The sequence below is a fragment of the Geotrypetes seraphini genome, chromosome 15 (assembly GCF_902459505.1).
Source record: "Geotrypetes seraphini chromosome 15, aGeoSer1.1, whole genome shotgun sequence".
In the NCBI taxonomy this organism is placed as follows: domain Eukaryota; kingdom Metazoa; phylum Chordata; class Amphibia; order Gymnophiona; family Dermophiidae; genus Geotrypetes; species Geotrypetes seraphini.
The window spans coordinates 71,517,098-71,543,762 of NC_047098.1; the positions used below are offsets into that span (position 1 = coordinate 71,517,098).

Sequence of the window (26,665 nt, forward strand, 5' to 3'; positions counted from 1 at the left end):
CTTGGAGAGGGTGAACAACGTATCTTTATCTACTAAGTCTATTCCCTTCATTATCTTGAATGTTTCGATCGTGTCCCCTCTCAGTCTTCTCTTTTCAAGGGAGAAGAGGCCCAGTTTCTCTAATCTCTCACTGTATGGCAACTGTTCCAGCCCCTTAATCATTTTAGTTGCTCTTCTCTGGACCCTTTCGAGTAGTACCGTGTCCTTCTAGTACGGTGACCAGTGCTGGATGCAGTATTCCAGGTGGGGGTGTAGAATGGCCTGGTACAGCGGCATGATAATCTTCTCCGATCTGTTTCTAAACAAACACTGTGATTATAGTAGTATATATACTTCTATCTCTACAACAGGGGTGTCAAAGTCCCTCCTTGAGGGCCGCAATCCAGTCGGGTTTTCAGGATTTTCCCAATGAATAGGCATGAGATCTATGTGCATGCACTGCTTTCAATGCATATTAATTGGGGAAATCCTGAAAACCCGACTGGATTGCGGCCCTCAAGGAGGGACTTTGAGATCCCTGCTCCACAACAATTAGCCCCTTCCTCTCTGAATACACTACCCGAATCCTAACCTCATGCTTAGACTACTGCAATCTCCTTCTAACAGGTCTCCCGCTGAACTGCCTCTCCCCCCTGCAATCTATACAAAACTCTGCTTGCTACACTCACCTCACTCCTCTCCAATCACTTCACTGGCTTCCTAGCCGCCTTCACATACAGTTCAAACTCCTATTACTAACCTACAAAGTGTGCTCATTCTGCAGCCTCTCAGTATCTCTCTTCTCTTGTCTCTCCTTATACACCTCTCCGAGAACTCTTCCTGTGACAAATTGCTTTTTATCTGTACCCTTCTCCTCTACTTCCAATCTCGCCACTATGCCCCTTCCCACCTCATAACCTGGGACATTCGAGACAGATAGGTAGTGCCATCTGCAGAAGGAATCCACTCTCTGTGCCTCTGCTATACTTCACTGTGCTCTCTAGCGCCACCTACAGTTTTCCCTTCTGCACGTGTGTGTTCCGCTCTCTCCATTTTGTTATTGTTTTTGAGTGGGGGGGATTTCTTGTGCTTGGAGCGATTCTTCAGCTCTGCCTGCATTAAGATCACTTCGATCTGCAATTGACAGGCCAATCCCTGGTAGTACCTGTCAGCCAGCCTGCATTTGCTTCATAGGAGACTCAGTGATGTCTCGCAGGGTGCTGGCTGCTTCTTCCCTGAGCGTGTCTGTCAGTCCTCAGGGGTGGAGGTACAGTCAGGCATTGGGTCTGACTGGCAGCCCGAAGATCAGCGTCGAAGAGGTATTCCCAGCACAGGTCACAGTTAGGAACAGCTGTCGCAGCCTGGGAGGTGAATCAGGGAAGGTTTGAAGGTTTCTGTATTGCCCACCTGAAAAATCCTAAAATCACTGTTTATGAACTTTGTTTAATGTGAAAATGGTGTGAATTTCTTAGCAGCAACCAGAGTGCTGCATGTATAATTTTCTAATGGTGAATTTTCTCTTTGTGGCTCTCCTCCTAGTCCTTGGATTTCCATCCCAACTAGAGCATTCCCCAGTCCTAGTCTCTATTTCACTCCTACTGCAGTAATAAACTCTCAGAGGCATAAATCAGAGTTGTATCTGGAACCTGGTGGTTTAAGCTAGTTCGATCTCACTCTTGAGCAATTGCTGGAAATCTCTCAAGATCTCCTGACCTAGTCTAGATTTGCATTTGAATTTCCAACATACAGGATGTCACAGGGCTATCCACCTGGTCTGAATATTATTTAATATATTCACAGACTATATAGAGTACAATTTACATTCTTTATTACCTTTTGAGTTGGCCTTTGGGGCCTTATTTGTCATTTGGGAGGGAGAATCACCAAACCATGGCTCTTTTTGACAACGTTAGGCCCTTTAAGATGGTTCCCGGGAGCATCAGGCCACATATTAGTGATCTGACACTCCCAGGCAGGAAAAGTAATACCTGCTTTGAACTGAAATTATTTTTCCTGGAGTAACATAGCTTGCAAAGTTCAGTGCAAGCTGCATTACTCGATTATATGCTAATGCTTTAAGGCAGGGTTGCCCACACTTTCTTGGTATGTGAGCTACTTTTAAAATGTCCAAGTCAAAATGATCTACCAACAATAAAATTTAGAAAAACGCAAAGCACACTGTATGCAGATAAAATGTTAATTATCATTTATATTTGGGGTTTATTTTCAAAGAGGTCAAGGCAGATGACTTTAAAATATGCAATGTCACCTCAATAACAACTATACAAAAATAGACAAATATAACCCCCTCCCCTTTTACTAAACCGCAATAGTGGTTTTTAGCGCAGGGAGCTGCACTGAATGCCCTGCGCTGCTCCCGCCGCTCATAGGCTCCCTGCGCTAAAAACCGCTATCACGGTTTAGTAAAAGGGGGCCATAGTACAAAATATAGACAGCAGATATAAATTCGTACACATTTTGATCACTAAATTTAAAATAAAATTATTTTTCCTACCTTTGCTGTCTGGTGATTTCATGAGTCTCTAATTGCACCTCCTTCTTCTGACTGTAAATCCAATCTTTCTTTCTTTCTGCCTCCTGCATGCTTGCTCTCCTCCAGACCTCATTCCATTCCCCAACCAACATCTCTCTATCCCTCCATGAGTCCAACTTTTTCCTCCTCTCTCCCTGCCCCCTCCCCTTTCTTTCTTTCGCTTTCTCTCTGCCCCCCTTTATCTGAATTCAAGAAAGCTTAGGATAGGCAGGTGGAATCTCTTAGATGAAGAGATAATGGTTACTGTGGATGGGCAGACTGGATGGGCCATTTGGCCTTCATCTGCCATCATGTTTCTTCCACTTCATGCTGAAGAACCAGTTGCTCTTGAAACTAGTGCTACCTGATTCAAGGGAAAATATTTTGATTCGATTCACCCTGTTGAATCGATTTTTTGATTCAATTCACTTTCAATAACACAGCTTTTTAAGTTTCAACATTTTATTTAATCAAGGCAAACTGCTCGTCTGCAAGGATGCCAGCACAATAAATTTCCCAAACTACTTCAAAAAATCATATTTTTCCAAAACAGTCACTGGTAACGTGCCATAGTTCCCACTGGTCACTTCCCTACTCCATAGTTTTTAGAGCACAAGGGATGCCCAACAAATTTGGTCCCACTGATTGCAATAAGGATGGAAATTAATTATACTCTAAATGCAGTTACAAATACATGAAGTAGGTGAATAAAGTGCAGCCTCAAATGCAAGCTGCAAATATCTTAGACTGTAAATAAAACTGCACAAGAAATATTTTATTGAATATACAGTATATGTTTCAATAGAGCCATGTGTTACAATCAAATATATGAATAAAACTAAGTTATGAAATACACTACAAGAAGTGTTGTACCATATATTTTTTTTAATCAGCAACACACCATCACTTGTGCAGAGATGTTTTTGCTTTTTAGTGCTATACAAGAGTGTTCTTCAACCGCTGGTTCGTGGACCGGTGCCGGTCTGCAGGGCCGGCACGTGCATTGGGCCCCAGACGGTGCTCTTCAGCCGTCAGTCCACGGTGCGATCGATGCGGTGTTGTCTTCGGGCCGGCTCCCTCTTTCTCAGTGCTGCAGTTAACAAAGCCGTGGGCAGAGGCTCCTACGTGCGTCCTGCGCCTGAAGTGGAAGCCTTCTCGCTGATGTCGCAACGTCAGAGGGCGGCTTTGTGCACTGCAGCACCGAGGAAGAGGGAGCCGGCCAGAAGGCAAGGCACAGCATGGAGGGAGGGAGACAACAACGGTAGGGGGAATGATTTAATTTTTTTATTTAGTGATTGATTTACATCTGCTGTCTGTTCAGGAAGAAATGCATTTGTTTCTTTTCTTCTTTTCCCAAAAGAGCCCAGAACGGGTTACAAATCAAGTATTCAAGCATTTTTCCTATCTGTCCCAATGGGCTCACAGTCTACTGTCTATAAATGTCAAAATGTACAGCGCTGTGTATGCCTTTCAGTGCTATATAAGTGATAAGTAGTAGTAGTAGTGGAGGATTAAGTGATTTGCTAAGGGTAACCAGCAGTGCGGGGTTTGAACCCACAACCCCAGGGTGTTGAGTCTATAGCTCTAACCACTATGCCACCCCCTTCTCCCTACACTCTGATCTTGTGATCAGAGATACTCAACCCCCAGGTTCAAGAATGATGTGCTTATTTAATAGAAAGATTATTATCTTCCCATATTTAATTAGGGTTATTACTTCATATGTTGTTATACTTCATTTGGTGGATGTTATGATTATAATGCTGAATGCTAGTTCATTTGCATAAATGTAATCCTCTTATTGAATTGCTTTATACTATTACAATGTCAGTGCATATGTTAATTGTTTATATCTACTTTACTGTGTGGCACCCTAGTAGTGATTAAACACACTTAATTATTTTTTAGCTAGTGTTCCAACTTGCTGTAATCATGTGACCTGGCCGAGCGGTATTACCCATTGCGTAGCCACACCCCCAGATAACTTGGTTGTCTGTAACACAAACACAGGGTTAGGCACCCTGACCAGATCTTTCCAGCTCCTGGTCATTCTACGAATCCTCCCAGGCCTCCATCTCTCCAGGTCTTCTCATGAGTTCTTCCTGATCCTCCATTAGCCCTCTTGGTCTTCGGCAGCATCCGATGCCATTTCCTGGTCCCTCCACTGGTTGCCTCTGTCCCAGCTGGTTCCTCTGCCAGACTGCTCCTTTTGCCAATGCTCCTAGGGTCCTTTGACTCTTCCAGCTTCTTTGTCAGTCGGTCCTCTTATCATGCACGTGTGCGCTGTGGGCACTTCCAGCTCCTCAGCCATCTTCTCACAAACACACGCATTGAGGACTTGCCTGGATTCTTCTTCATGGTCCCACTTCCAATCATCAAGTCTATGCCCCTCGACTTCAGGCTTTGCCAGGTCCCCAGCTACTTCTTAGCTCTTTCCCTTTCGGTGTATATGGGCTTCATCACCGGGCCAGATCTATTTCTCAGATCAATCTCTCTCCCTGCTGGTGTATAGGTCCCTGCAGACCTACCACTGGGCTTCAGTGTTCTCCACTGAACCAGTCCCTCCTGTCAAGACTGGTCAGCCTGGCCACTCCACTCTGCTGCACAAGGCCCCCTATCAGTGTCAGTCAGCAGTGGCCTTCAGGGCTTACCAGGAGTTTGGCCAGAAGTCAGCATGCCTCCTCCTGAAGGATCTTCTTTGTTTCTGAGTTCTCTGAGCTGGGAGCTGTTCTTTTCAGCACCACAATCCACTCGGTGAATGGACAGCTCCCAGCAATACTTGCATCTCTATGCAGATTAGCTCTCCTCTCAGACTCAAGGAGCTCCACTGTTCAAGCTCCTTCCGCTGCCCAGTGACAGGTACTCCACCCTGTCATAGTTGCCCAAACCCTTTTTAGAGTTGGCCATCTTGGAAGAGTGGGGGGGAGGGGAGGGAGGACTGTGAGATTACACTTCCCCCTCAATATTTGTGAGGGTTAGGAGCAGAGTCGGCCCACAAATAATAAAAAAACCTCAAATAACTTTTAGAGCCAGCTCTGACCCACCCCCGCCTCCCTCCTGCGTCCCAGACCTTACCTGATGGTCTAGTGGCGACGTGGGGCAGGATCGATCTTCCTACGCTCCTGCCCCGTGCAGAGCCATCATCATAATGGCTGCTGTGAATTATGGACCTGGGTGTACTGATAGATAGGACCCTGAAGCCGTCGGCACAATGCGCGGCAGCGGCAAAGAAGGCAAATAGAATGTTGGGCATGATAAAGAAAGGAATCTCGAGTAGATCGGAGAAAGTTATAATGCCGCTTTATAGGGCAATGGTCAGACCACACTTGGAATACTGCGTCCAACATTGGTCTCCCTACCTAAAGAAGGATATAAAACTGCTGGAGAGGGTGCAGAGACGAGCAACAAAACTGGTGAAGGGTATGGAGAAACTGGAATACGAGGACAGACTTATAACACTAGGATTGTTCTCCCTTGAGAAAAGGAGACTGCGAGGGGATATGATCGAGACCTTCAAAATACTGAAAGGAATCGACAAAATAGAGCAGAGAAGATTATTTACATTGTCCAATTTGACACGGACTAGAGGACATGTAATGAAGCTAAGGGGGGACAGGTTCAGGACTAATGTCAGGAAGTTCTGCTTCACTCAGAGAGTGGTTGACACCTGGAATGCCCTCCCAGAGGAGATTATGGCGGAATCGACCGTCCTAGGCTTCAAGAGCAAACTAGATGCATATCTCCTTAAGAGACGCATATAAGGATATGGTGGACTATAAATTACGCCAGGTGTACACCTGGCAGGGCCTCCGCGTGTGCGGATCGCCGGACTTGATGGACCGAAGGTCTGATCCGGAGAAGGCAGTTCTTATGTTCTTATGTTCTATGTTCTTATGGACTACCAGTTTTAAATGTCCATCTATTTTAAACCCTTATTTAAACAACTGTCAAGAGTTTGAGGAATTTCTCCCCTCAAACAAACTAAAACAATTTCAGCAGTTGTCTAAGAACTTGTTCATTATGAGAAAGTATATGGCTAGAGGATCTTTCGAGACCTTTGATGTTTCTTCCAGAATATCAGCAGTGGCAATTGCAATGCACTGTTTGGCTTGGCTTAGAGCAGTGTTCTTCAACCTTTTTACACCCGTGGACCGGCAGAAATAAAATAATTATTTTGTGGACCGGCAAACTACTAGGACTAAAATTTTAAAACTCCGTTTACGCCCCATCTCCGCGAGCTCGGTCCCCGCAAACCATCTAATCCCATCTGCACAAGCCGCAATTATGATTTCATATTGAACGTATTTTATTAAAGTATAAAAAGAAACAATATTCTGAACAATTGTGATTTTATAAATACAAATATACAGAGCACGGACCAACAAAACCCCTGTCTCCCTTCCCCTTCACATATATCCCCTCTACTATCAAGAAAACTGAACAAGCCAAGTTCATAGAAATATCATGCTAACAGAATACTACAATCCCCAGTTATGTCTCTAGCAGGATATATATTTCAAATCTGATATATTCTAATCACAAAATAGAAATACAATTATTTGTTTCTACCTTTTGTTGTCTCTGGTTTCTGCTTTCATCTTCTTTTTAATCTCTTCCTTCCAGCGTCTGCCCTCTCTGTCCCTTCAATCCAGCATCTGCCCCTTCCATCTACTGTCTGACCTTTCCCCCTTCCATATGGTATTTGTCTTCTTTCTATGCCCCTCTCCCCTTTCCATCCAGCCTATGCCCCTCTCTCCTTTTTACACGATTCACTCCAGCTTCACTGCTCTCTTCATTTTTATCTCTCCTTCACCAGATCTAGCATCTTTGTCCCTCTCAATTTCTCTGCTGCCCCCCTTCCCATCTCATTCCTGTCTCTCCCCTTCCCCTCCTCTAATCTCTCTGCAAGCTGTTTTCTTCCTTTTTTTCTTCTCCCTTCCCTCCTCCCCTGTCCAGCAGTAACTCTCTTCCCTTTCCTTCCTCCTCTCCCAGCAGCATCTCTCCTTCTCTCTCCCTCCAGGTCCAGTAGCAGCTGTCCCTTTTTCCCCCTTGCCCAGCAGCTTCCCAGACTCCTTTCCCTCCTCCCCTCCCAGCAGCATCTCTTCTTCTCCCTCTCCAGGTCCAGTAGCAGCTGTCCCTTTTTCCCCCTTACCCAGCAGCTTCCCAGACTCCTTTCCCTCCTCCCCTCCCAGCAGCATCTCTTCTTCTCCCTCTCCAGGTCCAGTAGCAGCTGTCCCTTTTTCCCCCTTACCCAGCAGCTTCCCAGACTCCTTTCCCTCCTCCCCTCCCAGCAGCATCTCTCCTTCTCCCTCTCCAGGTCCAGTAGCAGCTCTCCCTTTTTTTTCCACCATGCCCAGCAGCTTCCCAGACTCCTTTCCCTCCTCCCCTCCCAGCAGCATCTCTCCTTCTCCCTCTCCAGGTCCAGTAGCAGCTGTCCCTTTTTCCCCTTACCCAGCAGCCTCCCAGACTCCTTTCCCTCCTCCCCTCCCAGCAGCATCTCTCCTTCTCCCTCTCCAGGTCCAGTAGCAGCTGTCCCTTTTTTTTCCCCACCATGCCCAGCAGCTTCCCAGACTCCTTTCCCTCCTCCCCTCCCAGCAGCATCTCTCCTTCTCCCTCTCCAGGTCCAGTAGCAGCTGTCCCTTTTTTTTCCACCATGCCCAGCAGCTTCCCAGACTCCTTTCCCTCCTCCCCTCACAGCAGCATCTCTCCTTCTCCCTCTCCAGGTCCAGTAACAGCTGTCCCTTTTTCCCCTTACCCAGCAGCCTCCTAGACTCCTTTCCCTCCTCCCCTCCCAGCAGCATCTCTCCTTCTCCCTCTCCAGGTCCAGTAGCAGCTGTCCCTTTTTTTTCCACCATGCCCAGCAGCTTTCCAGACTCCTTTCCCTCCTCCCCTCCCAGCAGCATCTCTCCTTCTCCCTATCCAGGTCCAGTAGCAGCTGTCCCTTTTTTTTTCACCATGCCCAGCAGCTTTCTCCCCTCCCAGCAACTCTCCTTACTTGCCAGCGCTGCGATTCAGTAAGGCAGCCTCGGGTCCTTTGTTGGGTCGCACCGCCTCTGAGGAAAGCGGAAGTTGCATCATCAGAGGCGGCCCGACTCAGCAAAAGCTCCAAGAGTTCCTTCTTAAATCGCTGCGTTTGTAAGGAGAGCCGCTGGGAGGGGAGAAAGCACAGTGTGAGGCTCCCTATTATCTCTCCGGCCCTACGCGTACTGCAGCTCCTTGATCTTGCCGGTCCTGCGCGGACCGGCAGGAAATTGAAGAAGTTGATCTCGCCGGTCCTATGCGGACCGGCAGGAATTTTCTGCGGACCGGCACCAGTCCGCGGACCGGCGGTTGAAGAACTGTGGCTTAGAGTATCTGATATGGAAACTTTGGTACAAGAATACTTTTCAGATGTTCCTTGTAAGGAAGATTATCTGTTTGGGGATAAAATTGAAGAAGCTGCAGATAAAATTAAAAAACACATTGATATTATGACAGCTTTATCTAAACCACATGCCTTTGTCTTTCATCGTCTAGAAGATATTCTGCCTTATCTAGATGTTCCTATTATTATAACAAATATTTAATTTAGTAAATGATACCACCTTATTACAAACCAAGGGACCCGACACAGTCCGTGTTTCGGAGAACAAGCCTTCTTCAGGGGTCCTAGTGGATATAAATAGCAAACCTAAGCAAGTGCAAGATAATACATGATAGGTACAAAATGGTGTGCATAAGTAACAAAGTGATAATCCATTTAAAATGATAAGCAAGTAATGTAATACTTAAATGAGTGCTGGTGCTATAAAAACCTCACACAGTACATAAGATCAAGTCATCATATGCAACTAGACATATAAAGTGCAGAATAAAGATAAAAGGGGGTAAAAAAGGAAAGAAGAGAGAAAGATTAATGTGAATATAGAAATATGAGTATGAAAAAGTCTGCATGAAAATCATGCGAATGGCCACTAGGGTATATAAAAGTGCTCCATGCAATTGAATTGGTGAAATGAGCAAGAAGAGACCTACCATGGTTGATAAGGTATGAAATAAACCGTAATAAAAAGGTATAAAACTGAAGTGAAAGAAGAACCTATGTTAAAAATAAGGACATGGAGAATATGTAAAGATAAAACCATAGAAGCTGGTAATTCATATTGGCAAATACATGTTATGTTATAAAAATAGTAATCCTTTATTCAAAAATAATATAAAAAGGTTAAAAAGTTCATATTAAGAAAGCATGGTAAAAATATCCATATAAAAAGTCCATATTAAAAAATGAAAAATAAGACATTCATATTAAAGGAAGGGGTGGGTAATCTGATCAGTACTATCAAATTTACCATGATGCAAATTGCTACAATTTCATACTTAAAACAGTGTCTAATATAATAAAAACATATATGAGGAACGCATAAGGGTGTGGGCATCATTACAAGATATACATCATTACATACCGCCATACACGTATGTCAAAATGATAATCAAGGAAAGCAAAAATAGGCCTTACCGTTGCCAGGAGGAAATCATTAATCGTACCAAAGTTACCAAGTATCATGCCAAAGTTTTAATCCATCTATACATATAAACACTAAACGAGCGGAGTAAAAGTGAGATTTAAAACTTACCGAATGACTGTGTAGATTAGGTTCTCGAGCCAACTGTGCGACGCGAAAAAAGTCAAAGCAAAACAGAGACGCTGCGGGAAGCCTACGGATAAAAAAGGGGCCAACCCAGGATGTGGACAGTAGCGATTGGCTAGAGGGCGTGTCCAAAAGTGCCTAACTAGCCAAAGAGTTATATGTAAGTTAGAAAAAGTGCTGCGACTATAAAAATGTATAATGAAATATAACCAGAAAGAGGAAAATAAAATGAAAGGGTGAGTTGCATATTAACATACAAAATAAAAAATTTACAATTATCGTACAAAACACTTCAGAGATACAATATAACAAATTACATATTTACATATCAAATCAAATTACATATAACATACACGTTGCATCAACGACGAATATCATTTAAGGCCAAAACTGGCCAAACCCACTCATACATCAAAATATAAAATTCCATAAGTCATACAAGATGCCTCAATAGCAGACATCAATAAACCAAATAAAACAAACCAGACTATCGAACACCTCCGTGACCAGCACTCAAGAATCATCACTCCTTCTCCCTCAGCCAAACTCAGACCCTATATTTCATTTCACAGAACAGAGGTCTTTTCAACAATTTCCTAAAGTTCTGAACATGTTGCTGCTGGTGAATGTATCCTGGAAGATTGTTCCATTCCCAGGGGCCGATGCAGTGAAAGACACTGTTTCTGGAACAGGAAAGCCTTAACTCCCGCACAGATGGATCAAAATACTCAGTTGAGCAGAGCAGTTGAGCTCACACGGCAAGATGATGCTCTGGACCAGGTGTTTAGGGGCCAACTTCTGTAAGCACCAGTAGCTTGTACCGGATCTTATCCTTTACTTTCAGCCAATACAACCTCAGCTCACCCTCAATTGAGACACGGTCAGACCTGCTCCAGAGACACCAAATCAGAGGGTTCCTGCTCTAGAGAGTGGTGAAGGAGAGCTGCTCTCTTCTGTGGGACATGATATCACTGTCTTTGCTGGCTTCTATAATCCCACAGTGTACAGCAGCGCTATGGGGTTGACCTGGGAGCAAAGCAGGGGCTAGAAGGGATTTGGAAGATTCTGCAAAAATTAGATGCTATGGTGGAGAAGGGTTAGCTAACCTTAGAGTGTTGAACTTCCCCCAAATCCTTCCTTCCTTCTTCATTAGATTTCTTCAAAAAATATTTGACAGATTCTTTCTATGCCTTTTCAGGCTATTCTTCCTATTAATAAAATATATTATTTACCACAACAATGGAGGATTGGATTTGAGTAGAAAACAAGTTCAACACCAGGAACAAGCTCAAGGAGAACTTAACTTATTGGAAGATATTGCTAATGTGTTGGAGACCTCACTTAACAGATGTGTCAGAAAGAACAACTTTGATTGTTTCATTAGTTTTTGAGCAAGATCTAAATGCAATAATAAAATTATATTTTTGTAAATCTTTAACACAAGCTCAAAACAAAGAAAATAAGCTTACAATTTAGTTGCTGTAAAGGAATGTTGTCTTCTGCAAAAGTCAACACTCAACCAGTGCATCCCAGAGGTTGGGGAAGCTGGGTGTATAGGATAATGTACTTGGAAATTAGCAATACTAAGTTATACTTAGAGACTAGCAGCTCCAAATGTGTAAAACCTGATGGAGAACAGTACTTTTCTATAGCCATTCAGCTGCCTGAATATGTTATTTGCCCTCTGAGCCCAGAACAGAACTGGAGAGGAGCAAAAAGGAGAGGGGGGTGGGGGAGGGCAGCCCAGCACGCATAAAGCAGTGAACACTGGGAGCCTGACTTAAAGGTACAGACACTATTTACATACTTAAGCCGGAGGCTGTTATAGGGGAAAACACCCTCCAGGGATTCAAGACAAAGTTAGACAAATTCCTGCTGAACTGGAACGTACGCAGGTAGGGTTGGTCTCAGGGCCGCCGTGTGAGCGGACTGCTGGGCACGATGGACCACTGGTCTGACCCAGCAGCGGCAATTCTTATGTTCTTATTCACACCCTGGAGAATTGACACTGCACACCTTGGACTATAAATGAGCTCCCATCTCTTTGTGGTTTTTGACACGAACAGACATGGAGTTCCTGGTGGACTGTATCTCCTTTATGTATATTCAGGCTGGGCTGATGCCTACAATGTCCGAGCTAAGGCTGCTTCAGTAGCTCATTTCCTCTGCATCCTTTGAGGACATTTGCAAAGCAGCCACTTGGTCTTCAGTCCATTCCATTATTTCTCACTACTCCAGAAGAGACGGTTAGTTTAGACAAGCAGTTACTTCCTGAGAGCCAACTTTCCCTCCAACCCACTTTGGTTCCATTGCCATGATCCTGCTTATTCTCAGAGAAAGCAAAGATACTTACCACCTGTAGCAGGTGTTCTCACAACTCACCCACCCCTCCCCTTTTTTTTCTGAACTAATGGTTCCCTGAGCCGACACTGCCAAAAAATGTTAAGTGAATAGTGCACTTGTTAGTGTCTGTACTGAATTCCTTGGATGACATCAAGTTTTCCAAGTTCTATAATAAATTTGATGAATCGGAGAACACCTGCTACAGGTAAGTATCTTTGCTCAAATTCTATATTGTGGCCAGGCAGGGACCCATCCAGACCATGAGCATATTGTATAGCCAGGATTCTTTAGTGTTTAAAAAAAAGTCTGTGTTTTATTCCACAAACAAAAGACCACAAAATGATTTGTTTGTCTTCTTTTCACCACTCACTATATCATCCATCAGTGTTCATTGCACCATGGCATTCATTTTATTTTCACAGTCCCACAATCTTCAGTCATAAGCGCCTGCTATAAGCCCTGCATGTTTTTGTGCCTTTCTGGGGCTCCCTTTTCTCACAGATGTGGGAGTCGTGCATTAGGGATCCTTGGCCTGCTGGCTGGGCTAGTCAGCCACCTTTGCCAGCTGGTTTCAAACTTCAACATTACTGTAGAAAACTTTCCATTACACAAAACTTCTTTTGCAGTTATTTTCCTTTTCCCTCTGACACTCACATTACTGCCCTAACCCCTAACTAGGAACATCATGTGTGAAAACATGCCTCCCACTAAATAATCAGTTGACGCTTACTTGCAAGAACAGGAAAGGCAGCTTTTTAGGGTGCTTTTCTTTCTAGTTCAGTACTGAATGTAGCTCTAACACACTGGGGCTTGGTAAACACATTCATACATTCCCTAAAGCACTGCTCTGGCCTTCCCTAAATCATTTACACATACTTTACTTTCAGTAATCTTATTGATCAGGATCAAAATCACAGTCACAAACTTTCTTAACTATTAGCTCAATCATACATGCATTCGTCCTCCATGAAATAGTCCTACTCAGAGGTACATTCAATGTCCCCCTTGGTATCACGTAGAATCTCCATAAACATTTCTTCCTCACTCTCTGTGAGTGTAAAGGCTTCTTGGAGTTAGCTTCAATCTATTCATCAGAGAGGCTTATCTTTGGGAGCAAAATGCCTCTCTCTTTTGTTGCCTTCTATCTGTACTTTTCGGTCAGGAACTCCTCTGTGTGCCTGGAGCTGATGGGATTGCAGTGCTGGCTCTTTTCCCTTTCCCTGGGCCATTCTTCCATGAGCCTGAAGCTTCCTGGCACTGTTAGTATCTCCCCTTTTCTTAATCCTTTGCCTTGCTGCAGAAACCGACTCAGCTTTCCCCTAGGTGTGGGGAAGAGTTAGCTTTTGGAGCCTTTCCTACCCTGGCTTCTAGCTTCTGTGTTTTCTTTATCTTTCTTAAGGAGCTTTACATTCCTGTTTCCCTCCTTGAGCTTCTTCTGCTCTCAGAGCTGGGTTTTTAGCCCTATCAATGGAGGCATAGTTCAGAAACAAAATACAGTGAATGATACAAAACTAGAGACAACCAAGTCGTATGCATGAAAACCACATGTTCATCTAACAACAGTATGCATTCTAGTTCAGAAGATTAGTTGCTCATGATTAATTTGTGAATAAGGATAAAATATTGTGGAATAGCTAACCCCCCCCCCCCCCCCACACACACACACACTTAGATTGGGGCATGAAATTACCTTCTGTATCTGAATATAACTTACCTTCTACTACCTGGAACTGCATGAGTTAAATTTGAAATCCTTTCGATTTCCTTCCTTTGCATAATATAAATAGCTAATCAGACTTATACCTCTTATATTATTGCCTATCGATGGAGCTTTACATTCAAGCATTTTTCCCCTATCTCTTCTGGCTGGGGCAATGGAGCAATTAATCTTTTGAACTAGGAGTGCACATTGTTTTTAGATCCACATGTGCTTTTCATGTATATGATTTGGTTGTCTCTAATTTTGTTTCCGATCTGTGCCTCCATCATCTTATGAATACAGTTAATTTTAAAAATCCTCTTTCTGTAAAGCTCCCCAGAGCTTTCTTTCTATTTTTACCAGAGAGAAAGTGAACCCTTAAGTATAAAAACTGTACTTTTACAAGGGCAGTTATCAAAAATGCTTACACAGATAAATATAGTTTTAGCCACACAAAAATGTTTTATCCTGTCACTGCCGAAAAAAGTATGAATGTTTTAAGTGCATGGACTTTAACTTGTGGATTGAGGCAACGTATGTGTGGAGATTACATATTCAGATGTTGAAACTTACAATATGGTATATTCGTTGCACCTGCTCTGATGCAGCTACAATGTATGTGGGTAGTTTAAACCCAGGTTGTGCTTGCAGTCCCCTAGGCCAGTGGTTCCCAACCCTGTCCTGGAGGACCACCAGGCAAGTCGGGTTTTCGGGATAGCCCTAATGAATATGCATGAGGCAGATTTGCATGCCTGTCACTTCCATTATATGCAAATCTCTCTCATGCATATTCATTAGGGCTAGCCTGAAAACCCGACCGGCCTGGTGGTTCTCCAGAACAGGGTTGGGAACCACTGTCCTAGGCCATATCATTTTGTTCCAAAAGGTTAGCTTATAGCAGGGGTGTCAAAGGCCCTCCTTGAGGTCCGCAATCCAGCCGGGTTTTCAGGATTTCCCCAATGAATATGCATGAAATCTATTTGCATAAAGCAGTGCAAGCAAATAGATCTCATGCATATTCATTGGGGAAATCCTGAAAACCCGACTGGATTGCGGCCCTCGAGGAGAGACTTTGAGATCCCTGGCTTATACTGTTCCAATTTGCCTTTAGTTGCATTGCATTTTAAAGTTTGCATGTTGACATCACATTTTACTTTCTGTTTCTGTACAGCTGAGCCGGCTCAGCCACCTTCTGCATCTAGCAGTGGCAGTTCTGATGATGCCATACGATCCATTCTTCAGCAAGCACGCCGGGAAATGGAGGCACAACAGGCTGCTTTTGAACCTGCCTTAAAAACGACATCCTTTTCTCAAGCTGAACTCTCCATCCTATCTCCCAAATGCATCACTACTTCTGCAGTGTCTTCATTTTCTAGTTACCCTCCTTTGACCATGTCTTTGAAGAAACATTCGTCCATATTAGACTCTAGTGTCTCTGCATTACAGAGTCTCTCGGGGATGAAAAAGGAATCCCAAGAAACCCCAAGTTTGGAACTTCATGTGATAGCTGAGTCTGCCCAAGGCATGCTCAGACATGTGAAAAATGAACTGGGGCGAGGCAGCATTTGGAAGGACCATTGGTGGAATACTATACAGCATGATAGGAGAAACACAGTTCCTCTAGAAGAAACAAAATCTGAAGAAATAGTTAACAGCAGTAAAGAAAAGCCCACCAATCAAACTAGGCCAGATCGAAGTCAACACCAAGGCTCCTCTTCTGAATACTGGAAAGAGTGGTCAAATGCTGAATCTCCCTATTCACAGAGCTCTGAAGTTAGCCTGACTGGAGCTAGCCGCAGTGAAACCCCACAGAACAGTCCTCTTCCCTCCTCCCCTACAGTACCTGTATCAAAGCCATCCAAACCAACTGTTCCACCTCTAACACCTGAACAGTATGAGATCTATATGTACCAAGAAGTGGACACAATAGAATTAACTCGTCAGGTTAAAGAGAAGCTAGCAAAGAATGGAATTTGCCAAAGGATATTTGGAGAAAAGGTAAAAATTGATTTTGGTTTTTCTCTTTCAGTGTTCTAAAGTAACAGTTCAATGCAAAAATAATGTGCACTGAATTTTTATACTTAGCATGTCGTAACAGCAAAAATTAAATGCAAAGACAGTGCGATAATTATTGGAGGCATGCTCAGTATGTCCTCTGCAATTACCACACTGAAAACTTAATTGTCCAAAGACAAACAGGACAACATATTCACACCCAGGTTCTTTTCTAGAAGTTTGTGGAAGCCCATCCTCCGTGAGACAAGGCAGTCTTGTTTCAGAGTCTCTCCTCATGTTTTTAACAGTTTGTGTCTTTCAAAGTTTTGTGTGAGAGCTGCGTAGGACCAGTGTTCCCTTTCTCCCTTTTAATTCCTTAGGTTTTTTTATCAGCAGTTTTAAATTTCTTTTATTTTTCTACAGCTTCTTGGCCCGCTTAGGCTTGAGCACTCCTGTTTGGGGTATTATTTTTCTTTGATTTTACTTCAACATTGAGCCATCTGATTTTGCTTTTGCTATCTTCTCTGACATGTCCCCCAAAATTCCTAGAGATTTTAAGAGGTGTATTTGGAGCACCAAGGACCTTATCATGAAACAATACTCATAATTGATGCATGGCATGCTTGGGGCCAAATCACAATGCTGCTTCTTGTAAACGGTCACCAGATGTCCAAAAACAGAAGTATTTTTAACACGAGAACTTTAGTACATCAATGCTGGCACTGGAGGACTAATGTCCTTATAGCCTTGGGGGCTGCATTTGACACTGGGGATGCATCAACATTGAGCAAGTATCTTCTTCCATTAACATCAAGTGTTGGTGGTGCTCATTGGAACCAAACATTTTTGAATCTGGCAACACAAGGATTTTATCAGGATTTGAAATTGTCCTTGTTGATGCCAAGGGACTCCAGTGCTATGCCTTGGACAGAGGCCAAGAAGCACTGACATTGATCACCTTCGAAGCACGGAACCAGGAGTACCATGGCATCAGCATCGCTGACTCCCAAGAAGCACCTATGCCATGTTGTTTGGTGCTAGCATACCAGCCTTCATCAGGCTAGAACCAGTCATCCAATTCAGCTCTGATACCTTCTGTGAACTTGACCACTTCAACTGAGCCCCTGCCTTTATTGTTGCCTGTTATTGAGGAGTGGATGAGGGCCATGCTGCAGGAGGTGCTGGGGTAACTTCTCGCCCAATGCAATGCTGTGGCATCGAGGAAGCCAGTATCAGTCTAATCAGAACTGGAGATCCATAACCTCATTGTTGACTGAACATAGAAATTGATACCTGAAGGGACATTGTATCCAGTACCAGCTGAGATGGTGATGTTCTCCAGTCCCTCAGGGAGTAATAATAATAATAATTTATTCTCATATACTGCCAGACCAGAAATGGTTCTAGGCGGTTCACAGCAGATAAGGCTGAACATCTAGCGAATATGCAGTTGAAAAAGATACATCAATTTCTAGAATGTACACAATACATGTTCTATTTAAAAAGCAATTAGGAAGCTTGGGTTACAAATTTGTCAAATAATTGTGTCTTTAATAGTTTTCTAAAAAAAATAATAGGATGAGACTCCTGGCATGCTTCCTCAAGGTCCAGATCCCACTCTGCTCCTTGGCACTGTTTCAAGTTTCTGTAATTCTGAGCCTGCTAGTTGGGCTAGTTGTCTGAGGTAAATGAGAATTTAGATGGTGGACCATTTTCCTGAGTCTGTGTTCAGTCACTCCTTGGCTTCTGAGAAGGGTCCAGAAGATAGGTTAGAGGGGGATCTCTGGAACTTCCCTTGGATTCCTCCCCACCATATGAAAGGAACCCTGGGAAGAACTCTCCTTTGTGAGTTTTGTTAGGGAGATTGTTTAAACCATCCTATTAAATTGAAGGTTGAGGATGAGGCCAGGGTGGAAATGTTGTACATATTTGACTTTGATGTGTCAGAGAACATAAGAACATAAAAGTTGCCATAATGGGACAGCCTGAAGTTCCATCAAGCCCAGTATTCTGTTTCCAATAGTGGCCAACCCAGGTCTCAAGTATTCTTTTTTTTTAAGTTTTACCAAAAAAGCAGAGATTAGACACAGGTGAATTTCTTGACGGTAAGTTTATTTCCAAATTTATTTAAAATTTGTTAATCTGCTTAATCGGACTTCTAAGTGGAGTACATTTTAAAAATGGGTAATACATAAAATATGTCCAATAAACATAGAGAAACCAAACAAAGTCAAACCTTGCTTTAGAATTGGTTAGACTATTTCTTGCTTCCACCCTTACTCAAACGATTGAGTATCATAAGCAAAGCTAATGCCAGCCAATTATGTCTAGCATATAATAACCACTGTGAAGGAATAGGACCTAACTCACAAAAAGTGATGTGCATCTTCTCAAAGTACTTTGTTCAACTTATCAGTGAGGGTAAGTCATTTAATCCTCAATTGCCCTAGGTACAAAATAAGTACCTGTATATATAGAGTCTACTGCAGCAGACAGAATATGGTCTCAATTCCCCAACATTCAGTGGCCTGAATTCAACAAATACTACAAAAAATACAGCCATGCATCCTGTGACCTCAACAACTGTCCACCATATCTCCTAAAAACATCCAGCACAAAATTCCTTAGCTCTTCTTCTAAACTGGATACAAAGCTCGCTCATAAATGGCCACTACTCAACCAACCTCAGCGAAATCATCATCACCCCGATCCTCAAAGACCCAAAGGACCAATGACCAAACAGCCAATTACAGACCCATTGCCTCTATTCCACTCTATGTCAAAATAATAGAAGGACCTGTTGCCAAATTCCTCTCCAATTACCATGAAAACCAAAACATACTCCATCCCACTCAATCTGGCTTCGGAAACAACTTCAGCACAGAAACACTACTACGATCTCTCCTGGACACAACCAGACAACATCTCAGCACAGGAAAAAAAAATGATGCTCATACAACTAGACCTGACCGCTGCATTCGACTTGGTGGACCATAACATACTACTATAAATCCTAGATATAATAGGTATCACAGATAAAGTATACTCATGGTTTGAAGGATTCCTTAAATCAAGAACCTATAGAGTAAAATCAGACAAAGAAAAATCTGAACCTTGGTTAAATCCTTGCGGAGTTCCCCAAGGATTCCCTCTATCACCGACTCTCTGCAACCTCTATACAGCCTCCCTCAGCTCACACCTGGACAAACAAGGCATAACCTCCTACAGCTATACAGATGACATTACCATTCTCATACCCTTCGATCAACCAAAACTCTCCATGACAAACACAATACACCAAACACTAAAATCAGTAGCAACCTGGATGAAAGCTCACAAACTGAAATTGAACCCAGATAAAACTAAATTCATCCTCCTAGAATATAATAAAATACCAACCTTAACCAACATTGAAATCAACGCAATCAACTGCCCCATACAAGGCACCCTGTCGCCGTACCTCAAGAAGGACATGGCGGTACTTGAGAGAATCCAGAGAAGAGCAACTAAGCTAATAAAGGGTATGGAGGACCTCTCATATACTGGCAGACTGAAAAGGCTGGGGCTTTTCTCCCTGGAAAAGCGGAGACTTAGAGGAGACATGATAGAAACCTTCAAGATCATGAAGGGTGTAGAAAAAGTAGATAGGGACAGATTTTTCAAATTATGGGGAACTACAAGTACATGGGGGCACTCGGAGAAATTGAAAGGGGAAAGGTTTAGAACAAACGCCAGGAAGTTCTTTTTCACCCAGAGGGTGGTGGATACATGGAACGCGCTACCAGAGGATGTGATAAGCAGGAGCACGTTACAGGGCTTCAAAGAAGGTTTGGATAGGTACCTAGAGGACAAAGGGATTGAGGGGTACAGATAGGAGTAGAGGTAGGTTATAAGAATAGGATAGAGGATTAGAGGTAAGTTACAAAATTAGTCTGGGACCACTGTTCAGACGATAGGCCTGATGGGCCGCCGCGGGAGCGGACCGCTGGGCAAGATGGACCTCTGATCTGTCCCAGCGGAGGCACCGTCTTATGTTCTTATGTTCATAGTTCAGTCCCTAATACTAGGCCTTTTTGACTACTGTAACATCCTCTATCTCCGTTGCCCTGCAACTATAAGAAAACAACTACAAACTATCCAAAACACAGCACTAAGACTCATCTACTCATTGAAGAAACATGACCACATTACAGAAGCATATCTCAAATCACATTGGCTTCCAAAGCCAGCAAGAATACAATTTAAAGTCTACTGTCTATTATTTAAGACTTTATACGGAGACAGTCCAATCTACCTGAATAACTGCCTCATCCATAACACCTCAACCAGACATAGGAAAACTCACACCCCTTTCTCATATCCCCCAATTAAGGAGGTCAAACGGAGAAAACTATATGATGGCCTCCTGGCCACTCAAGCAGCCAAACTAGACAACCAAATCGCCAATCTACTGACGGCATCCCTCGACTACAAGACTTTTAGAAAAGAAATAAAGACCATACTCTTCAAGAAAGCCCTGAAAAAAGAAATAAAACCGCAAGTTTCAATCACCACCTCTCACTAAAGCCAACTACCCCAAATAACCATACTCATTTCTTACTCTCTTTGAAAATGACCAAACTTTTTTTTTTGGATAAGTTCTTGTTGTATACATCCTTGATAATTCTTTTGTAATCCGCCTTGAACTGCAAGGTAATGGCGGAATAGAAATCCCTAATGTAATGTAATGTAATATATGTAAACCTTTTTGAATGTTTAACCTCAAAAAAGTAATATACAAGTTCCTTTCCTTTCCCCTTTATCCACATGTTTATTCACCCTTCAAAGAAATGTAGTAGATTTGTATGGCAAGATTTCCCTTGACTAAATCCATGAACTAAAGGAGGAAATAGTGGAACTACTACAGCAGATTTATAATCTATCCCTGAAAACAGGTATGATCCCGGAGGATTGGAAGATAGCTAATGTTACGTCCATCTTTAAAAAAGGATTGAGAGGTGACCTGGGGAACTACAGACCGGTGAGTTTGACTTCGGTGCTGGGGAAGATGGCGGAAGCGCTGATAAAAGACAACATTGATGAGCATCTAGAAAGAAATAAACTGATGAAAACAAGCCAACATGGCTTCTGCAAGGGAAGATCTGCCTAACTAACTCGAAGGAATAAACAAATGGATGGACAAAGGGGACCCCATAGACATTGTATACTTAGATTTCCAAAAAGCCTTTGACAAGGTACCCCATGAACGCCTACTACAGAAACTGAAGAACCATGGGGTAGAAGGAGACGTACATAGATGGATCAAAAATTGGTTGGCGGGTAGAAAGCAAAGGGTGGGAGTGAAGGGCCACTACTCGGGCTGGAGGATGGTCACGAGTGGTGTTCCACAGGGGTCGGTACTCGGACCGCTGCTGTTCAATGTATTTATAAATGATCTAGAAACAGAGACGAAGTGCGATGTAATAAATTTCGCAGACGACACTAAACTATTTAGTGGAGTTAGGACTAAAGAGGACTGCAAAGATTACCAAAGGTACCTGAACAAGCTGGGAGAGTGGGCGATGAGATGGCAGATGAAGTTTAATGTAGAGAAATATAAAATCTTGCATTTAGGAAACAGAAACCCAAAGCACAGCTGTACGATGGGAGGGCTGGTAATGGGTGAAAGTACCCAAGAAAAGGACTTGGGGGTAATAGTGGACAAGACAATGAAGCCGTTGGTACAGTGCGCAGCAGCCACTAAAAAGGCAAATAAAATGCTAGGTACTATCAAGAAAGGTATTACAACCAGAACGAAAGAAGTTATCCTGTCGTCGTATCGGGCGATGGTGCGCCCCCATCTGGAGTACTGTGTCCATTATTGGTTACCGTACCTAAAGAAGGATGTGGCGATACTCAAGAGGGTTCAGAAAAGAACGACACGATTGATAAAAGGTATGGAAAACCTTTCATATGCTGAAAGATTAGAGAAACTGGGGCTCTTTTCCCTAGAGAAGCGGAGACTTAGAGGGGACATGATAGAGACTTACAAGATCATGGAGGGCATAGAGAAAGTGGAGAGGGACAGATTCTTCAAACTTTCAATAAATACAAGAACGAGAGGGCATTCGGTAAAATTAAGAGGGGACAGATTCAAAACCAATGCTAGGAAGTTCTTCTTAACCTAAAGGGTGGTGGACACCTGGAATGCCAGTCTTTGTCTCTGCCACCTCTATTGGGAGATTATTCCACGCATCTTCCACACTTTCTGTGAAAAAGTATTTCCTTAGATAACACCTGAGCCTATCACCTCTTAACTTCATCCTATGGCCTCTAGGGTTTCCTTTCAATTGAAAGAGATTTGCCTTATGTGTATTTATTCCACATAGGTATTTAAACATCTCTCTCCCACCTTTTCTCCAAAGTATGCTTATTGAGATCTTTTAGTCTGTCCCCGTATGCCTTATGATGTAGACACAGACCATCTTAGTAACCTTCCTCTGAACCGACTCTATCCTATTTGCATCTTTTTGAAAGTGCGATCTCCAGAATTATACACAATATTCTAAATAAGGTCTTCTCAGAGTCTTATATAGGGTCATTAATACCTCCTTTTTCCTACTGGCCATTCCTCTCCCTATGTGCCCAAGAATCTTTCTAACTCCATCAGAAATTACAAAGAATAGGAGACACTTGAGGTTACAGGGAAATACTTTTAAAACCAATAAGAGGAAAAAAAATTCACTCAGAGAATATTTAAGCTCTGAAATGTGTTGCCAGAGGATATGGTAAGAGTGGATAGCGTAGCTGGTTTTAAGAAAGGGTTGGACAAGTTCCTGGAGGAAAAGTCCATAGTCTGGTATTGAGAAAGACATGAGGGAAGCCACTGCTTTCCCTGAATCGGTAGCATGGAATATTGCTACTCCTTGGATTTTGGTAGGTACTAATGACCTGGATTGGCCACCATGAGAATGGACTACTGGACCATTGGTCTGACCCAGTAAGGCTATTCTTATGTTTTTATGAATTAAATACATATTTGTTTGCAAAGAAAAAAAATCACTGAAAACAAGAAATTTCAAGAAGAAAGATGGCAACTAGAGAACATCATCAATTTATGCCACTTAAACACAGTTCATTTGAGCAAAGTGTCAAATGATACTTCCTACTTTGTGGCCAGAACTTCCAATAAGGACATTACATTGCCAGACTTGAGAATATCACAACTTCTCCCTGGTTATTATACTGCTTGTATTTACAATAACAAATGGTGGATTGGCAACATTGTTGAAGTATTAAGAACATAAGAAGTTGCCTCCGCTGAGACAGACCAGAGGTCCATCTTGCCCAGCGTTCCGCTCCCGCGGCGGCCCATCAGGCCTATTGCCTGAGCAGTGGTCCCTGACTATTTCTATAACCTACCTCTACTCCTATCTGTACCCCTCAATCCCTTTGTCCTCTAGGAACCTATCCAAACCTTCTTTGAAGCCCTGTAACGTACTCCTGCCTACCACAGCCTCCGGAAGTGCGTTCCATGTATCCACCACCCTCTGGGTGAAAAAGAACTTCCTAGCGTTTGTTCTAAACCTGTCCCCTTTCAATTTCTCCGAGTTCCCCCTTGTACTTGTGGTTCCCCATAATTTGAAAAATCTGTCCCTGTCTACTTTTTCTATGCCCTTCAGGATTTTGAAGGTTTCTATCATGTCTCCTCTAAGTCTCCGCTTCTCCAGGGAGAACAGCCCCAACTTTTTTAGTCTGTCAGTATATGAGAGATTTTCCATACCCTTTATCAGCTTAGTTGCTCTTCTCTGGACTCCCTCAAGTACTGCCATGTCCTTCTTGAGGTACGGCGACCAGTACTGGACACAGTATTCCAGATGCGGGCGCACCATTCCACGATACAGTGGCAGGATGACTTCCTTCGTCCTGGTTGTGATACCCTTTTTAATGATACCCAACATTTTGTTTGCTTTCCTTGAGGCTGTGGCGCACTGTGCCGACGCCTTCAATGTTGTGTCTACCATCACTCCCAGGTCTCTTTCAAGGTTACTTACCCCTAGCAGTGATCTCCCCATTTTGTAAGTGAACATCAGGTTCTTTTTCCCTATATGCATGACCTTGCATTTCCCTATGTTGAAGCTCATTTGCCACTTTTTGGCCCACTCTTCCAGTGTCGTCAGTTCCTTTTGGAGATCTTCGCAGTCTGCCGTGGTTTTAACCCTGCTGTATAGTTTGGTGTCATCCGTAAATTTAATGACCTTACATTTTGTTCCCGCCTCCAGGTCGTTAATGTATATATTGAACAGGAGCGGTCCCAGCACCGACCCCTGCGGAACTCCGCTCGTGACCCATTGCCAGTCTGAGTAATGGCCCTTTACTCCAACCATCTGTTTATGCATCTACTACTAATTCATTTACCTGGCCTAAAAGGCAAGACTTTTATTGGGTGCTGAAACAATATTTCATCTTCGTGCTCTTTTCTCCATTGGTTACATCATCTGGGTGACAATATCAGTTTTTAGAAGCTATTTTGGCAAAGGTGGCTCGTAAATTCAATAAAATACAATGAAGAAATAAAGGCAAAACTCAGCTTGAGAACCAATAGAACCCACTTTAGGCTTGGAAACCTAGGTTAAGCTGCCCATCTATCATTTGCTTGGGAACTAGACAGATACCCGCTCAAGGCTTTGGAACCTCAACGAAGAAACCAAGACTGCAGGCTTGGGAACCTAAATCAAGGGATCCCACCATAGCTGATATTGCATGGCTGTCAGACATGACCTCTAGGGTGATGAGGTTGCCAGTTCAGATTTCTTTAACTGGTAGTAGCAATGCCACCATGGACCAAAGCAATCAAATATTTTCCATGAAAAAAATGTGAAAGTACTGACATATATCAAGTACAACTTGAAAAGTTACTATAAGAACATAAGAATTGCCACTGCTGGGTCAGACCAGTGGTCCATCCTGGATATTAATGTATGGTGTTACCACAGAAACTTCTATGACATTTGACCCTTATTTTCAGGCACTGCTTGCTCGCATAGAAAACCAAAATCAACTTTTTTAGGGGTTTAAAATATGCTATTTCTAATAGATCTGGTTCAAATATGTTTCTAGATGTTTCTTTTTTTGGAAAAGCTGTTTGAAAATGCCTTCACTATTTTTTGAAAAATCACAATTTAAAGTGAAATTGTAAAATAATAAGATTAGCTTATAAATTGAAATTGTTTATTTGAGAACAAAGTCGTGTTACAAAATAGTAGACAGAATTTTACAGGGATAGCTTCATTATTACAGAAGGCTAAACTTTGAAAATTTTTAGCACGTCCATTTTTTCAACCCACTTTGAGGCTTTTTTGTATGCCAGTTAAAAAAAAATGAAAATCCATATTAGTTCCATTGAATAGATTGTAAAATGTTGTATAAGATCACCAAATTTCATTTGTTTTGCTTATTTAGCAGGGATACTGTACATGGTCACAGTATAGTATAAAACAAAGAGCTACCGTGTTTCCCCGAAAATAAGCCCTAGCATGATGTCATCAGTACACAGAGGGCCCCAGCGAGAAGGCTGCAAAGCAGCCTGTGAGTGCTGCTGGCCCGACGCTCCTCTGCAGGAAGGTATTTATGGTCACGGTTGGCGGAGATCAGTTGGGAGGGAAGGATGGAGGGCCAGCAGGGGTTCGGCTGCATGGCGGCAGGTGCTCAAGGGCTCTGGTGCACGAGGGATGGGAGGGATAGGACGATGCTGCAGAGGGAAGGCACAAGGGGATGGATGAGAGGGGAGGAAAGATGTTGCACATGTGGGGGAAAGCAAAGAGGAAGAATTGGGGTGAAGGAGAGAAAGATGATCATGTACATGAAAAAAATAAGCCCTACCCGAAAATAAGACCTAGTGCCGTTTTTGGGCCCCAAATGAATATAAGACAGTCTTATTTCGGGGAAACATGGTATATCTTCACAAGTATTCTAAACTTTACTAGAGTTCATTTGAGTTATGTAAGAGTCAGCACTCGAAAGTTTCATCAAAATCCAAGATGGTGAGATGGGGATCCCTAGACTACTTGTCATGGAATGACCCTTATATTCTGAAGAAAAAAACCCAAGGCGGCCTCACGACTCCTCTGTTGTGCCTTGACCCTTAGTTTAACATTAAAGTTGTTATTTTTATATTTTATTATAGTGAAGTTTGTAATTAATATATACAATAATTGTTTGGCCCGTGTATTAATCTAAATTTTGTTTTTTAAAGGTATTGGGCTTATCACAGGGAAGTGTTAGTGACATGCTATCTAGACCTAAGCCTTGGAGTAAGCTGACTCAGAAAGGCCGGGAGCCATTTATCCGAATGCAGCTCTGGTTGAATGGTGACCTAGGCCAGAGTGTCCTGCCTTCTCAAGGACAGCAACAAGAACAAGGTAAATAATCTGAAACATTATTAGGATTGTAATGCTCCTTAGTTTAGTAAGTAAAGGATAATTGGTTTTTCTCCGAGGATAAGCA

General features: G+C 42.9%; 1 protein-coding gene across 5 annotated transcripts in view; it reads left to right on the top strand.

Annotated features, from left to right (window-relative positions):
- The window catches only part of CUX1 (cut like homeobox 1), a 401,081-nt gene that overhangs the window by 216,550 nt on the left and 157,866 nt on the right, over nt 1-26,665 (top strand). For 4 of the 5 annotated variants that reach the window (XM_033921595.1, XM_033921597.1, XM_033921598.1 and 1 more), the window contains 2 exons: nt 15,357-16,183; nt 26,415-26,580. The exons of the other annotated variant lie outside the window; for it this stretch is intronic. In XM_033921595.1, the coding sequence (XP_033777486.1) occupies nt 15,357-16,183; nt 26,415-26,580 (993 nt within the window). The remainder of the gene's footprint in view (nt 1-15,356; nt 16,184-26,414; nt 26,581-26,665) is intronic. 5 annotated transcript variants of the gene reach the window in all.